Source organism: Dipteris shenzhenensis, chromosome 20, assembly GCF_047967505.1.
Source record: "Dipteris shenzhenensis isolate YYH24624 ecotype China chromosome 20, Dip_SZ_1.0, whole genome shotgun sequence".
Lineage (NCBI taxonomy): Eukaryota > Viridiplantae > Streptophyta > Polypodiopsida > Gleicheniales > Dipteridaceae > Dipteris > Dipteris shenzhenensis.
Window position 1 is genome coordinate 10773336 of NC_141615.1, and position 15153 is coordinate 10788488.

A 15153-nucleotide genomic window follows, 5' to 3' on the forward strand; every position below is an offset into this window, starting at 1 on the left:
TGGTTGAAAATGGATTTGAGCCGTTAGAATAAGCCGCTTTCACTAATTGAGGACCATGGCAAATGTCACGTAGATGTCGCCATCCCGTAATTATGGTAGCCTCCCTTAAAAGGATGGCTATGACCTTTCAGAGCCCCATCATGTTGTTGGAAGGGTCAAATAAAGCTCCTACAATCATACATTCTTTCCAGCTTATAGCATTTCTTACTCCCGATGGCCACCAATTTGCTTCTTACTCCCGATGGCCACCAATTTGCCTTGTACATCTCCTTATCAAATCATAACGTGATCGATATCCTAATGTTTTTGTCCAACATACAAAATTCCTTGTTCAATCTCATTCAAGATTTGATGCACTAGTATTGAGCAAAATGATAACATGACTACATTCTTATTCTCTTGCTAGTAAGTATCAGCCTGTATTCATGAGGATGCAAGGAATCAATCCCTATGTTTGCAAAAAACTTAAAGCCATGAGGACATGATGAAAAATGGATTTCACCTCAGGCGAAAATGGCTCTTGATGATCCCACCACTCTCCATTTTTCCCTTGGGAAAGTTGTGCGTGAGACAGAGATTTTGGCACATTTGTGCCGGAGATTGCAATCCGTGCTATTGGAATTACGGGCACATAGTTGCCAGAAGCTGGCTAAGAGTTACAGGCACATGTTCATATTGAAGTCTTGAGAAGCAACATTCTGCATTTTTATTGGATACCCACCCAGTCCGATTGCGTCTGTCTGATTACAGGCACCCATCTAGTCCGATTGCATCTGTCAAGCACTGGCACATGTTTAGATTGAAGTCTTGAGAAGCAACATTCTTGGATAAGTCTGATTGCATCCCTCAGGCACCCACCTAGTCCAATTGAGTCTCTCATGCACCCATCTGGTTGAGTCATGTTCCGATTAAAGTCTTGAGAAGCAACATTCTGCATTTTTATTGGATACCCACCCAGTCCGACTGCATCTCCAAGGCACCCATATATAGGGCAGTCCGAAAGGCACCCATATATATGGCAGGCACCGATCTAGTCCGATTGTATCTGGGAGGCACCCATCTGATTGAGTGCTTGAATTTTGCCCATAGTGCTGCATGTGCCCATTGTGTGTGTGTGTGTGTGTGTGAGAGAGAGAGAGAGAGAGAGAGAGATAACATCTTAGATGAAGGAACCTGAATGAGAGGGAGAAGCAACAATGTGATTTCGGTTCTCTGGCTTTATCGTTGGAATAGGAGGGTAGCGCACGCGTCTATCCACAGCGACTCCTGGGTAATTGTACTTGGATATCTCTGCAGAACAGACTCGTGAGTATTTTGTAAGTTTTGTCAGACTCGTCGCACACTTACTTTGCTCTTTCGATTTCTCCATCACGGGGAGGGATCCCAAGAAACTTTGTGATTAATCGCTAGTTTCTTAAACTATCTGCGAAGCAAGACCGACCAGATTGCATTTCTGTAGGCCACCTTGGCTAGGTCATACTCGGCGTGGGTAGGGGTGAAACATGCCGTATTGGCCTTAGTGTATGCGGACATGATGGAAGAAAACGCCATACAAAAGTGTGCCAAATCTTTTGAAGAAGCTGCTGTGTGCAGTTTCTTAGAGTCTTGAGGACGACTATATTTTCAAGCAAGTTCATGCAGAAATAAGTTTGAAGGCTTTAGAGGTTGCTCCTGCGTGAGCATACAGGAGGTAGGGTGTTAAATTGGTGTTCGGCTGCCAGTAGTATTGTTCTTGTGAGCCTTTGTCTAGGTGGGGTATTGGTGCACAATAATATAAGCTAGTAGCTTGTCAAAAGAAGATGTGTGTAGCGAAAAGTGTAATCCTGTCATTAGATATATTTTTGGTATTGGGTTTGTGTGTGTGCGAGAAAAAGGAGTCCGAAATAAAAGGAATGCATGGGACCCAAGCATCCAATGGTCCGGCCTGGTCAAACTCTAAATATCCTGGCTTGGCTGATGACCTAGCTGAGTGTGCCTATCGTTCTGGAATACGCATGAACGCATCTAAAGCACATGAACTGGCGTCTAAAGCTCATGATCTACAAGAACAGTTTCTTGGAGATGCTGAGCTTAGAGGAGGCACTCGCTTCTTTGGAATGGAAGCCCCAGCTGGCCTTGGTGGAGAACGTTATATGCATTTTGCAGAAGTGCAGGAAAAATAGAAATCTAGTGTATGCTAGGCGCTCATATGCCTACATGTGCAAAAGCGGACTGGAAGCTCATAGGTTTCTTGGGAATTACCTTGTGCCAGTCTTGGTGGAATGTGGAAGCATGTGTGATGCCCAGCAGGTTTTTAACAGGTTAGTTGATCGGAATGTCTACTCTTGGACTTCTCTCATCATCGGGTATATTGAATGTGGAGAATCACAACATGCCGTCAACCTCTATCAGAAAATGCAAGAGGACTCTGTACGTCCTAGCAAGTATACATTTGCGGCCCTACTTAGGGCTTGTGCCAGGTTGAAAGATATGGAAAGGGGGCGAGAAATACATGCAAATATTGCCAGACAGGAATTGGAAAGAGATCCTTTTGTTGGCAACAGCTTGGTCGATATGTATGTGAAATGTGGTTCTCTTGCAAAAGCACAGGGATTGTTTGACAATCTGCCAGTTCGAGATGTAATCTCCTGGACTGCAATAATTGCAGGATATGCTGAACATGGATTTGGTGAGGAAGCACTCAACTGTTTTGAACAGATGCAATGGGAGGGTGTCTTTCCCGATGCTGTCACATTTGTTTGTGGCTTAAAAGCTTGTGGCAGCATAGGAGCCATAGACAAGGGCCGAGAGATACATGCAGATATTGCCAGACAGAAATTGGAAGGAGATCCTTTTGTTGGCAGCACCTTGGTTGACATGTATGTGAAATGTGGCTCTCTTGCGACAGCACGGGAAGTCTTTGACAAGCTGCCAGTCCAAAATGTAGTCTCATGGACTGCACTCATTGCAGGATATGCTGAACTTGGGCTTTGTGAGGAAGCATTGAACTCTTTCAAACAGATGCAACTGGAGGGCATCTCTCCAAATTCTGTCACATTTGTTTGCTGCTTGAAAGCTTGTGCGAGCATAGGAGCCATGGACAGGGGCCGAGAAATACACAATGAGATTGCGAGACAGAAATTGGAAAGAGATCCTTTTGTTGGCAGCACCTTGGTCGGCATGTATGCCAAATGTGACTCTCTTGCAAAAGCACAGGAAGTATTCTACAGACTACCAGTTCAAGGTGTAGTGTCCTGGAACACAATTATTGCAGGATATGTTGAACACGGGCTTGCTGAGGAGGCACTGAACTGTTACAGACAGATGCAATGGAGGAGTGTGTCTCCAGATGCTGTCACGTTCGTTTGCTGCTTGAAAGCTTGTGGCAGCGTAGGAGCCATAGACATGGGCCAAAAAATACATGCTGACATTGCAAGAAAGCAATTGGAAAGAGATCCTTCTATTTGCAACACCTTGGTTGATATGTATGCCAAATGTGGCTCTCTTGCAAAAGCACAGGAAGTCTTCTATAGACTGCCAGTTCGAGGTGTAGTCTCATGGACTGCACTAATTGCAGGATATGCTGAACATGGGCTTGGTGAGGAAGCACTGAACTGTTATGAACATATGCGATGGGAGGGTCTCTCCCCGAATGCTGTCACGTTGGTTTGTAGCTTGAAAGCTTGTGGCAGAATAGGAGCCATAGACAAGGGCCGAGAAATACATGCTGAGGTTGCCAGACAGCAATTGGAAAAAGATCCTTTTGTTGGAAGCACCTTGGTCGACATGTATGCAAAATGTGGCTTGCTTGCAAAAGCGCAGGAAGTCTTTGACGAATTGCCAGCTCGAGATGTAGTGTTGTGGAACATACTCATTGCAGGATATGCTGAAGATGGGCTTGGTTATGAAGCACTCAACTGTTTTGAACAGATGCAACTGGAGGGTGTCTATCCCAATGCTGCCACATTTGTTTGCAGCTTGAAAGCTTGTGGCAGCATAGGAGCTATAGAGAAGGGCCGAGAAATCCATGCTGAGATTTCCAGAATGAAATTGGAAAGAGATCCCTTTGTTGGTGGCACCTTGGTTGACATGTATAGTAAATGTGGCTTGCTTTTAAAAGCACACGAGTTGTTTGACAAGCTGCCAGTTCGAGATGCAGTGCTGTGGAACATACTAATTGCAGGGTATGCTGAACATGGGCTGGATGAAGACGCACTGAACTGTTTTGAACAGATGCAGCTGGAGAGAGTCTCTCCCAATGCTGACACGTTTGTTTGCAGCATGAAAGCTTGTGGAAGCATTGGAACCATAGACAAGGGTCGAGGAGTACATGCAGAGATTGCCAGACAAGAATTGGAAAGAGATCCATGTGTTGGCAGCACATTAGTTGATATGTATGCCAAATGTGGTTGGCTTGCAGCAGCACGGGAAGTGTTTGACAAGTTGCCAAGCCGGGATGTAGTTTCATGGACTGCACTAATTGCAGGATATGCCCAACTAGGAGCAAGTCCAGTTGTTTTCCATATGCTTGAGAGAATGAGAGAAGAAGGCCTAAAGCCAAATGAAGTGACATTTCTTGGTGTTCTTACTGTATGCAGTCATGCAGGTCTAGTGAATAAGGGCCAGGAATACTTTGAGGCTATGACCAGGGACTATGGCATCACTCCAACTATTGAGCATCATACTTGCATGGTTGATCTCCTTGGCCGTGCTGGCCAGTTAGAGGCGGCGTTAGAAATGGTGGAGAAGATGCCTTTCAAACCTAATCTTGTGGCCTGGATTACTGTATTGGGTGCTTGTCGCAAGTGGGGTAATGTGGATCTTGGAAGACGAGTTTTTGAACATGCATTGCGATTGGATGAAAAGGATGCTGCAGCTTATGTCTTGATGTCTAACATCTATGCAGATGCTCACATACAGGAGGACGAGAAGAATGTCCAGGCATTGGGAGTGAAAGACCAAGCATCTATGAAGCTCGAACAGATTTGGGCTGAGATTGGTGGAATTGTGCATCGTACATTTGTGGTGAAGAATACAAGACCTCCCCAAAGCAAAGACATTATACATGGAAAGCTAGAAGATATTTCCCTCAAAATGGGGGAGCCTCCTGGTTTGTGATGATGATGTTTTGGCCGTTGTAGGTATATCTAAGGTAGAGCAAACATGCAAACCCCTTTTATTGTCTTCAAGAAAGGGTATCAGAAGAGGACATTTGGAGAAAAGCTTCTGACATTCAGAGGGCAGAGGATGGGATGAAGAAGGCGCTCGAGGAGCTGCTTTAAGGAAGATGATGAGAAATGATCAGCCCTCTTCATAGGTTTTGACATTGATGGGGTTAAAAAAGGCAGTTGTGGATAGGACATGGAGCCTGCAAGGAGTCCATCCTTGACCAACTTATACACAGTATCTTTGGCCATATAGATGGTGAACCTGTCATATTGATGGCTTATACAAATGCAAAGCTTCTTGGGAGGGGTAGGATATTATTCAAGGTTTATAAAGGATTATGCAACTCAAACTCTACCTCTTACCCAATTGTCGAAAAAAGATAAGAGATTCGAATGGGGTGAATCCCATTTTTACTAAAATGAGTAGTTGGAATCTGAATAGGTGGAATATGAAGAGTATTACTTTTCTGCTATCTGAATTCCTCCTCTATTACTGTTGTTCTATGAAATACAAGCTAGTTTGAATCTTGGGTAGTATTCTCTAATTTATTTTTTTTGTTCCTTGTATGTCTATAGTTTTCTACTATTAGATTATGCTGTAGTCAATTGTTTACTATGTACTAAAGCTAGAATGCTGATTAGAACTCATGTTCTTTGACTACAATCTATCAATTATATGAATCCTATTTGGAGGGTTTGGTTCCCTATAACGCTTGGCGATCCTACAAGTTGATCGGCGGGCTTTGACACGTCGATGAAGCACATCAATTGATGAGATCAACATTTGGATTTGAAGGGATAAGAATCTAAATAGGATGCAAATGTGTGACTCACAATGCATGAATGGATGAAATCAGTCTAAAGATGGCCAAGGCATTGGACACGTTTACAAGAACACAGAGAATGAGAGGTTGAAAGCAACAAGATTCATTGTTACTTTTGCAAATGCATTTCAGAATGAAAGAATGCGACAAAATCCTATACTAGCACCAAAAGAACATGTGTTTTGGACTTTATTGGACTATAGCAGTGCCAGTTGTGGTGGTTAATCACACCAAGAGGTGACCTCAAATCGAAGCTTACCTACCTATACCATTAAAAAGAAAAGTGCAACAAGAACAAGTTATGGCTTTACAAGCACAGAATCCCAAAATAAAAACAACCAAGTTTAGTGGCAAACCCAAAGAGCGACATAGGCCAGTCTGAGACTCAATAGCAAGCTAGCACATTAGATATTTTGTATAATGATGTGAAAAAGTAGCAAGTTAGTGCCACATTTGTGGGTAAAGCTATGAGTTGGCTTACTCAGCACACTATTACTTGTTTTGGTAAGTTATGATGCCTAGAGATTAGTATCCATAGGATGATTTTGAAAACATAGGTGGTCTTAAAAAAATAAGAAGCATGAAGCAAGATGATGTCTTTTAATTTTTAAATGCATGCTATCTAATTTTTGGAATGGTTTAATCCCCATACCTGATAGAAGGAATTTTAGATTCTTAATGTCCTAATATGTCAATCCACAATTGAATAGCTATGTTAACATCACCATGCGACCCTTTCTAATGACTATTTGATTTGAATTTTGGTTGTTCTGAAATAAGGGATGTTGGTTCACAAGGATGGGGGTTCACCCTTTTAGTAGAGATTCCCTTGATACAAGTGCAAAGACCATTTCTTGGCTATTCTGGATTTCCAAATTTCATGCATGACTCTTGTCTAAATCCCATTCTGATCTACCCAATGAATTGGATAATCCTTGTCATTGGCATGATCTTGTGGCCATAAATTTGTTTTGCTCCTCATCTGTTACATCTTCTATTTGCATACGTATTGAACAACTCTAGAGCAATAACATTCTATGTCTATGATAGAAGCATCTTGTTGAGTGTTCAAACTATTCAGATTAGTTAGTGATTGTTGCTACAATATTGTAATAGGACCTGGTACCTGATTTGAAGATGTCAAGTTTGTGTCTACATCTTCAACTTGCCGAATAATAACTGCATTAATTAGAGCTGGAGGTTGTTGCTATTGTTGAATTGGAGGAGCTATATTGTTCTATCAAATGATGGGTATGCCCCTTTCTACTTTTCGTTGCACCATAATTCACAATCATGTCCTTGCCTATGCCCTTCAACTCCACAACAGTCACAATATGAATAAACCTTGCTCAAACGAGAATTGCGTAAGACTTTAGATTAGGTTTTGAATACAGTTTCGAGTTTTTGTGAAGATCAATTAATTGCTAAGTTGATGGAGTTATACGAAGACTAAGGAATCAATAGTCAATATTATGTGAAGACAGAGGAATATATAGATAGATATGAAGATAGAGAAATAGATAGTCAATACGATATCAAAATCTAAAGATCAGCATGTCTATTAATCTCATGTTGAAGATGTAGATTATAAAATTCAAACAATTGATATTGAATTCAAAAATCATCATATCAGGGGGATCCTTCTTGATGGAGGACCAAGGTTAAATATCTTACCTGAATCTACAATACAAATAAGGTAATTTTTTTGGTTTGGAACCTACACCATTTCAGTTGTAAATGTGAGATCAAAGAAGAGTTTGCCCTTGGAAATCATCTCAATTTTGCATATTACTATTTTTGGTCCTACTTTGTCGATCAATTTGCTTATTCTTTACTTGAACAACTAGTTGATCACCACATGGACAAAAATTCAAAGAATTCGCATGTCCGCTAAGGTGATTGAAAAACATACCTTTGTAAGACTAGAATAAATCCAGTCATAAAATTTCGTATTTTTATTGTTTTAAAGTTAGACTTTTTAGCTATAGGGCCTTCTCCACCCACGTAAGATATATTGATATAGTAGAATAGCTTACAGGTGAACAATTGATCACTAGTTGGACAAAAATTCAAAGAATTTACATGTTCGCTAAGGTATTAGAAACATATACCTTTGTAAGACTAGAATAAATTCAATCGTACAAATTCAAATTTTTATTGTTCTAAAGTCAAATTCTTTAGATGCTTGGGCTTCTACAGCCATATAAGATATTTCGATATAGTTGAACAACTGATCACCACTTGGACGAAATCTTCTGGAAAATGAGCCAGAGGAGGGAGACGCTTTCTCTAGGATGGCCTTGGTTCAATTTTTATTTTCTATCCACGCATATGTGCTTCTAGCCTATGTGTGTGTCTTCAATGGATATGATGCTTTGTGTAGGGCTTATTCTCATGCCAGTTAAAGCGTATACAAAGTAGCATACCCATCGAATATCATTTTATGGTTGGGAAAGCATATTTTATTGTTTCTTACCACACTTTATGCATGAGTGTTAGAAATATGCATCAATGTGCTTCTAACCTATGGAATGGAATGACCACCTAGAGTAACTGTGGCATTCTTGATCCATTGAGGATGAGGCCGTTTTAGAGGATGAATTTTTTGAATCATACAAAATCATCCTATAGTTGAGATGACATGCACACTCTATGCACCTACTAAATTAAGCTTTCCATTTTAGAGGATGACTTGTTCGAATTTTAAATGTAATATCATCCTATAGTTGAGAGATGCACACACTATGTACCTACAAACTCAATCTCTCTAAGTAACACTTCCATGCAACACATGGTGAGTCCTAACCCATGAGGTTGCCTATAGGATGCATTGGATTTTTGTACTAATACATGGGATTGCATGAAAAGCTTCAAGCTACATGTTAAAGCTGAAGACATCTTCTCATATCCTTTTAGAGGCCATTAGATTGATAGAGACAAATCTAGAGAGAGATGAAAGATCATTCAAAAGTTATATTAAAAATCCATTATCTATGTACTTTGAGTAAATAAAATACTAAATTTTCTATACAAACTTACATATTTTTTCAAAATCCTTTTAAAAAAATGTTTTTGGAATTTTGGATCCAAAAAGTAAATTTAAGAATGCCTTATGTTGAAGTCACATGTGTCACATATTTTTAAGTGAACCCGCAAGTATGTAACAATAAATTACACTAAGCATGACCTCACTTTGAAGAATTTCTTGTGCATTTATTGATAATGCTATTTTTATTTTGAACATGAGTGATAATTTATCTAGATCATTCTAATCCAATATGGTGGTATTTAGTACAAGTTGTTGCCCAAAGTAAATCATCTTTTGAAGATAGATGTGTGGGATATCGAGATGCCAATGTTTCCCCTTGATCCATGTGTTGCTAAAGAATAAGTTGTAGGATATTATTCATCATCTTTTGATGGATCCATGGATATTATATCTTCTAGTGCTTCCACTATTTGATCGTCACCACTAAGGATCAAGATTTAGTACCAATACTCCATTTGCCCCCGCCAAAGGAGTATTACATTACATAGCCTCAGTGCATGACATGTATATTTGCATTGATGGTTTTTGTATTTTGTGTCAGTGCCAAATGAGTATTTTTTTGTGCATCTTCCATCCATTACCAATGCCTACACCAATGAGTTCTTTCCCATGGATATACTGGTGGAGATACCAACACTTCTACACTTAGAAAAAACTTTTGTTTTGTCATAAATTCCATTGTATTACTGTAAAAAATAATCTAATACCTTGTAGTGATTGAGAAGACATGCTATGGTGTGGGTGAATAAAACTAAGTTATAAATAAGCTACCCAAAGGCTAACTTGTGAAGCAGTTGTGGTAAACTCCTATCGTATGTCCAAATTGAATTTTTCAAAACAAAATGGTAACTTGAAACCACACCTCTTTGATGGAATTTGGTGGTCCTTCTTAATGACTATTTTCTACTTTGGAAGATGTTAGTATGGGTGAGGCATAGGATGCACTTTCTTTGTTGAATACTTTTATTGAGAAATAGCTTACTAGGTAAGCAACAATAGAATCCAAAATGCAAATACATGGAGCATCATGTACAAAAGTTATAGCAACAATTCAACTTGTCTAGCAGTAGCAAACAGAGTGTAATATATTGAAAGATAGGGTGGTGGAGCTTGAAGGTCTCTACAAATGCAGGCTCAATGGCATCTCAAAGAAACACAAGAACTTACATGAATTTTTTCCAAAAGTCTAATAGGATAAAGGCTTGATTAGAAGAGATGAAAACTATTTTTTGTCCATAGTTAGATGTGTTGGCAAAAAAGAATAGTGCCAAACAAATTATACACTTTTATACAGTAGGTATATACTTTAAAGGGTGTAAAAACTAAGATAATACATTTTTGTTACAATAGCTATCCACTTTAGAGGGTGTACAAAAGAAGATTTTAGAATTAGTTGTTTTGTATTTTTATTACAAATATTGAATTGCAAGTCATGAAGTCTGAGTTGAGGTCAGCAACTTCAAAAGTCACTTGAAAATAGAGGTCACATGTAGCAACAGTATAGAATACTAAATTCATCGTAGAGAGAGTACAACGACTTCATCCTATAATTTTAGAGATGACATCAGAGGAACCATATGAGTTTAATGCAAGACACAAGATCAAACGAGGCGATAAATTTTCAAAAGATTTGATTATGAAGACAAGCAAGAGACACACTTGATAGAAAACATGGAGGCTAATCCTCCTCTAGAGCCTTTCCATATCTTTCAAAAAAGCCTTTATCATCGTTAGTGGTTATTTCTCAAACACAATGAAAACTTCATTTTGGATTTCATTTTTCACACTAAATGGGTTCGTGTACAAGATTTTTCAAAGCTTACCCATCGAGTGTGCTAGGTGTTGGCTTGTGCCTTGTTTGAGTCTTTTACTAAATTTTAATAGTAAGAAGAGGAACAATCAAGATCTAAATGGTAGAAAGATGCTCCATTCTAGGTCAAGGTATACTTGAATAGAGAGACTGTGTTTGTCAAATATATATGCTACATAGACTCTAAGGCATTCCATTCTTAAATGCAAAACTATCTTAAATCCAAATATTGTGTTTGTTGACTATATATGCTACACAAACTCAAAGGTATTGCATTCTTTAATCCAAGGTCATCTTCTTCATCAAGAGAGGCACACATGTTGATGATGAATAAGTTTCAAATTTCAAATCATTTGATGAAGACTTAGTGGAATTTTTAGTCGTGAGTTAAGAAGCAGTAACACATTGAAATCCCAAGGAAAATGGTCGAATTAAAAGAAATAATAAAGTCTTGGGAGATAACTTGCAAAAGAGCTAATAAATTCAAAAGCACTAATAAAGCCTTGAGAGACATCTTGTAAACATCTATTGTAGACTTATAACATAGAGATTGGGACCAAAAGTAGACCCTGACACACAAGAAGAGTATGGGCTACACCCCTTATCTTTTGTTTGTATGGTTTGGAATGAATTCTAGACCTCAAAGGAAAGGTTCCAACTTTGGGAATAGCTTTGGAATATAACTTAGAAGAAAGAGATTCAATCAAGTGGAGACTCCTCTAGATCTCCTCCCTAGATAAATTCAGGAAGCATGCATACTTGAATGCACTGGCGTGTAAGAAACAACAAAAAAAGTACCATGCTGAGAAGGATACAATATTTAAACTCAAAGAGAATAATAGAGCATTGTTTTTCGTTCTCACCATGGGTTTTTCTCAGGTAAGTTTTGGGATCTATGACAAGGGCTAATCAAAAGAATAACATAGTATTGTTTTTGGTCCTCACCATGGGTTGTTCTCATATAAGTATTGGGATCTATGAAAAAGGCTAGTCAAGATTGCTGATGTGGGAAAAAATAACATGTTGCAATTATCTAAACTCAAAGGGAATCTTTTTGCTACTCAAATGAACATATCGAACCTCATTGTTCTCATCCTATCCTCTAACTAAGAGCATTTTAGCGTTATTTTATGTACAACGTCTATCATTTGTACTTTGATTCGGAAATTCTAAAAAATATATTCATTAGGCATTTCATGCTAGCTTCATGACATTGTTTTAGTATGAGGTTTTCCTATCATTGCATCCAGGAGATCAAATAATAAAGCAATGACAGGACTTGTCCTCTATGCTGAGAGTAGTAATGTTATAGTGGGAGCATACATGGGTTTTTTATATGATAATAATATGAATGAATGGTGAGCTTGATTGTGGGAATTAGGTTAGCGGCGGTTAGAGTGGGAGTGGCTCAAATAAGGATTGTTGGTGGCTCAATGTTGGTAATCTGATAGTAGCTAAGAGGAAAGTGTCAGGCATTGCATGGCATATGAGATCCTACTAAAGGCATGCCTCAAGTTTGGTGCTCATTTTTTCAACATATCAAGATTTCTTATTTGAGTAGGCTTCAGAATGCCATGGTTGATTTGTTGGCCTTGCTAAAGGAGTTCTTTGGTCCTATTGCCTAACAGATAAAGACAACTATTATATACCATTTTGAGTGTCTGATCCATGTTTGAGACCTTTGAAGACCAAATGGGTTTCATAATAAAGCCCATGGTAGAGGTCCTACTAAAATTATCCAAATCAAATGTAGAATTGGTATTTTAGCTTTAAGGAGATACAATAAGACTAGTGAATGAATCGTTCAAGGAAATTGCCTCGAAGTAGTCTTCTACCCATCAACTTAAAGATAAGGAAATGGAGGAGGGTGAGCAGACAAGAGAATAGGAAATTCCCAAGTAGGAGGACGAGGTGGGTGATGCAGAGCTATCACACCAAGTTGAGAAACAAAGGGGTGGCTCATCACTTGCTCTTCTTACTCTACCTCCACCTCTTTCACATCTGCAGAGCCTCACGTTCATAGATCCATTTACCTTAGACACGCTTCTTACAAAGGATGATCATCAAGATCAACTTGCCATAGAGAGTCACTTGCAAATACTCAGGGAGAATATATGCCTTATGTGGTACAAGCCCTCAACTATCTAGCCAACCACTAGATCCCTCCCCAAGTACTCGAGCGAATTTTGTTTTGATCCAAGAAGAGTGAGATTGCCTTTCAGTTTATGGGCTCTCCAACCTGCATTTTCACATACTTCCAAACTTTCTTGTCCTCAGGGCAAGTGATGAAAAGATGGAAGACATCTTCTTTGTTTGAGGGGAATATTCTGCAAAAACCTATCCCTTTTCCTATCCTCTCACTTCTCTAGTTGGTCTAAATTGCTTTAATATATAGAATAAGCCAGAGGAGAGTGGTGTATTTTTTAAGTATGGATTTGAGCTAAATTAAAAGAAACCTGTCTGCCATTTGATCTTGTTTTTAGCTAGCTTCCATTTTGCATTGATGGTTCTAGCAATCTCTTCAATGTCATTGAATGGGGTTGGTATATAGTACAATGTAGAGCTCCCCATCTATCTAAATCCTTTAGCAAGATTAAGAACATGACCATCTTTCAAAGTAACTTCTTCCTACTTTAAAAGAATCCTACTCATCACTAGAACCTGATATTGGTTGGATAATCTGAACGCTTTTTTAATCTCATGCAAGGTTTTTTTGCTTTTGCCAAAGTAGTCCCCATGTTTGTAGCCCTTTCTTAAAGAGTACCCAAGATTTGACCAAATTTGCATCATAAGGGCAGGTTGCTTGTAAAAACTATAGATTCTATACCCATGAAAGCATCTTTTCTAGAGAAGACTATCTAGCATTTGACTTGTTCAAAAGAATGCCAGAGTGATCTCCAAAGCTGACTACTAACAAGGCTCGGGGTTGCACAAGGTAGAGAGCCTAGGGTAATTCTTCCATTAGGAGCTCTTATGGGTCTGACATACTTTAAATTTATCAGGAGAAGGCTAGCCCAGTTTGATGAAGAACTTCTTTTATCACCCATAAGGCTGCTAGTTTGAATGAGGCCTATTGAATGTCTATGACTCCTAAACCCATTCTTTGGTCTCATGAAGTAAGACCACTCCTAGTTTGAATGAGGCCTATTGAATGAAGAACTGCTTTTATCACCCATGAGGCTACTAGTTTGAATGAGGCCTAATGAATGTCTATGATCATAAACCCCCCTCATTCTTTGGTCTCATGCAAGATGACCACTTAACTTTGGCTATTCTTGTTTTAGTGGCTGAGCCTCCCCAAATGCAAGATCTACACAATCTGATAAATCTCTCAAGACGTGTCCTAAAAGGGCACCAACAAGATAAATAGAATATGGACATAGGGTATATGCAATGATTTAGAGTAGTCCTTCTCCTTTCTAGGTTGGCTTGAAAACCTCTCCACCTGTCAAGCTTGATCCTAACACTATTTAGGAACCAGTCCCATCTGTCCTTCATGGAGACTGAATCCCCATTAGGAAAAAGTGGAGCTCATTTTGGGGCCTTGTAAGAAATTCATGATTTTCTAATTTTCTTAGCTTAACATTAATAATTTCTAGAGTGAGTAGCACAAATTTAAATGGTTGAGCATTTAATTGGAGATATAAATCACGAAATAGATAATCTAACATTTAAAATTCCCACTCGAGCATTTTTTAGTGTCATAAATAATATGTCCAAGGGTCCAAATGGCTTTCTATTATTTTGGTGTGGAATTTGGTGGGTTTGGAATCACCATTGTGTCTGGAGCAGGCGAAAACTCCAAAACGACTTTTGAATCACTAAATTTGGTCTCTTAAAGGGGTCAGAATGACCAAAATAGGTGCATGATAGGAGTGCGCTTAAGAAAGCGATTTGGGCACTTGGCCTGGGGCCAAGTGCCCAAATAGCTTTCTTAAGCACATTTCTGTCAAGCGCCTATTTTGGTCATTTTGACCTCTCTGGAGAGACATTTATGACACACTAAAAAATGATCGAGCGGGAACTTCAAAATGTGAGTTTATCTCTTTCGGGATTTGATTTATCCCCCTCTTTCTTTGCTCCCTCTTGCTCTGCTGGCCTGCTTACTATAGCTCTCTCTCTCTCTCTCTCTCTCTCTCTCTCTCTCTCTCTCTCTCTCTCTCTCTCTCTCTCTCTCTCTCTCTCTCTCTTCCATTTGTTGTGTACCTCCCCCTACCCCCCCTCTTTCTTTCTCTCTCTCTCCCTCTCCCCCCCTCTCTCTTGTGCCTTTTTTGGTGCTGCTTTGTCCCTCTCCCTCTCCCTCTCCCTCTTTTGTGCCTCTAT

At 39.3% G+C, this 15153-nt stretch overlaps 1 protein-coding gene across 1 annotated transcript; it reads left to right on the top strand.

The window, feature by feature from the left end:
- The first annotated feature begins 1018 nt into the window (after positions 1-1018).
- On the top strand, positions 1019-5645 carry LOC147889265 (pentatricopeptide repeat-containing protein At4g39530-like). Its single transcript, XM_087391656.1, has one exon. It carries the CDS (start codon positions 2014-2016, stop codon positions 5095-5097), a length of 3084 nt encoding a protein of 1027 aa, XP_087247782.1. The 5' UTR covers positions 1019-2013; the 3' UTR covers positions 5098-5645.
- Positions 5646-15153: the final 9508 nt, after the last annotated feature.

What these genes read in the sequence shown, in the direction of transcription:
- LOC147889265 (XM_087391656.1), top strand. Translation starts at nt 2,014, where the DNA reads ATGAACTGGCGTCTAAAGCTCATGATCTACAAGAACAGTTTCTTGGAG.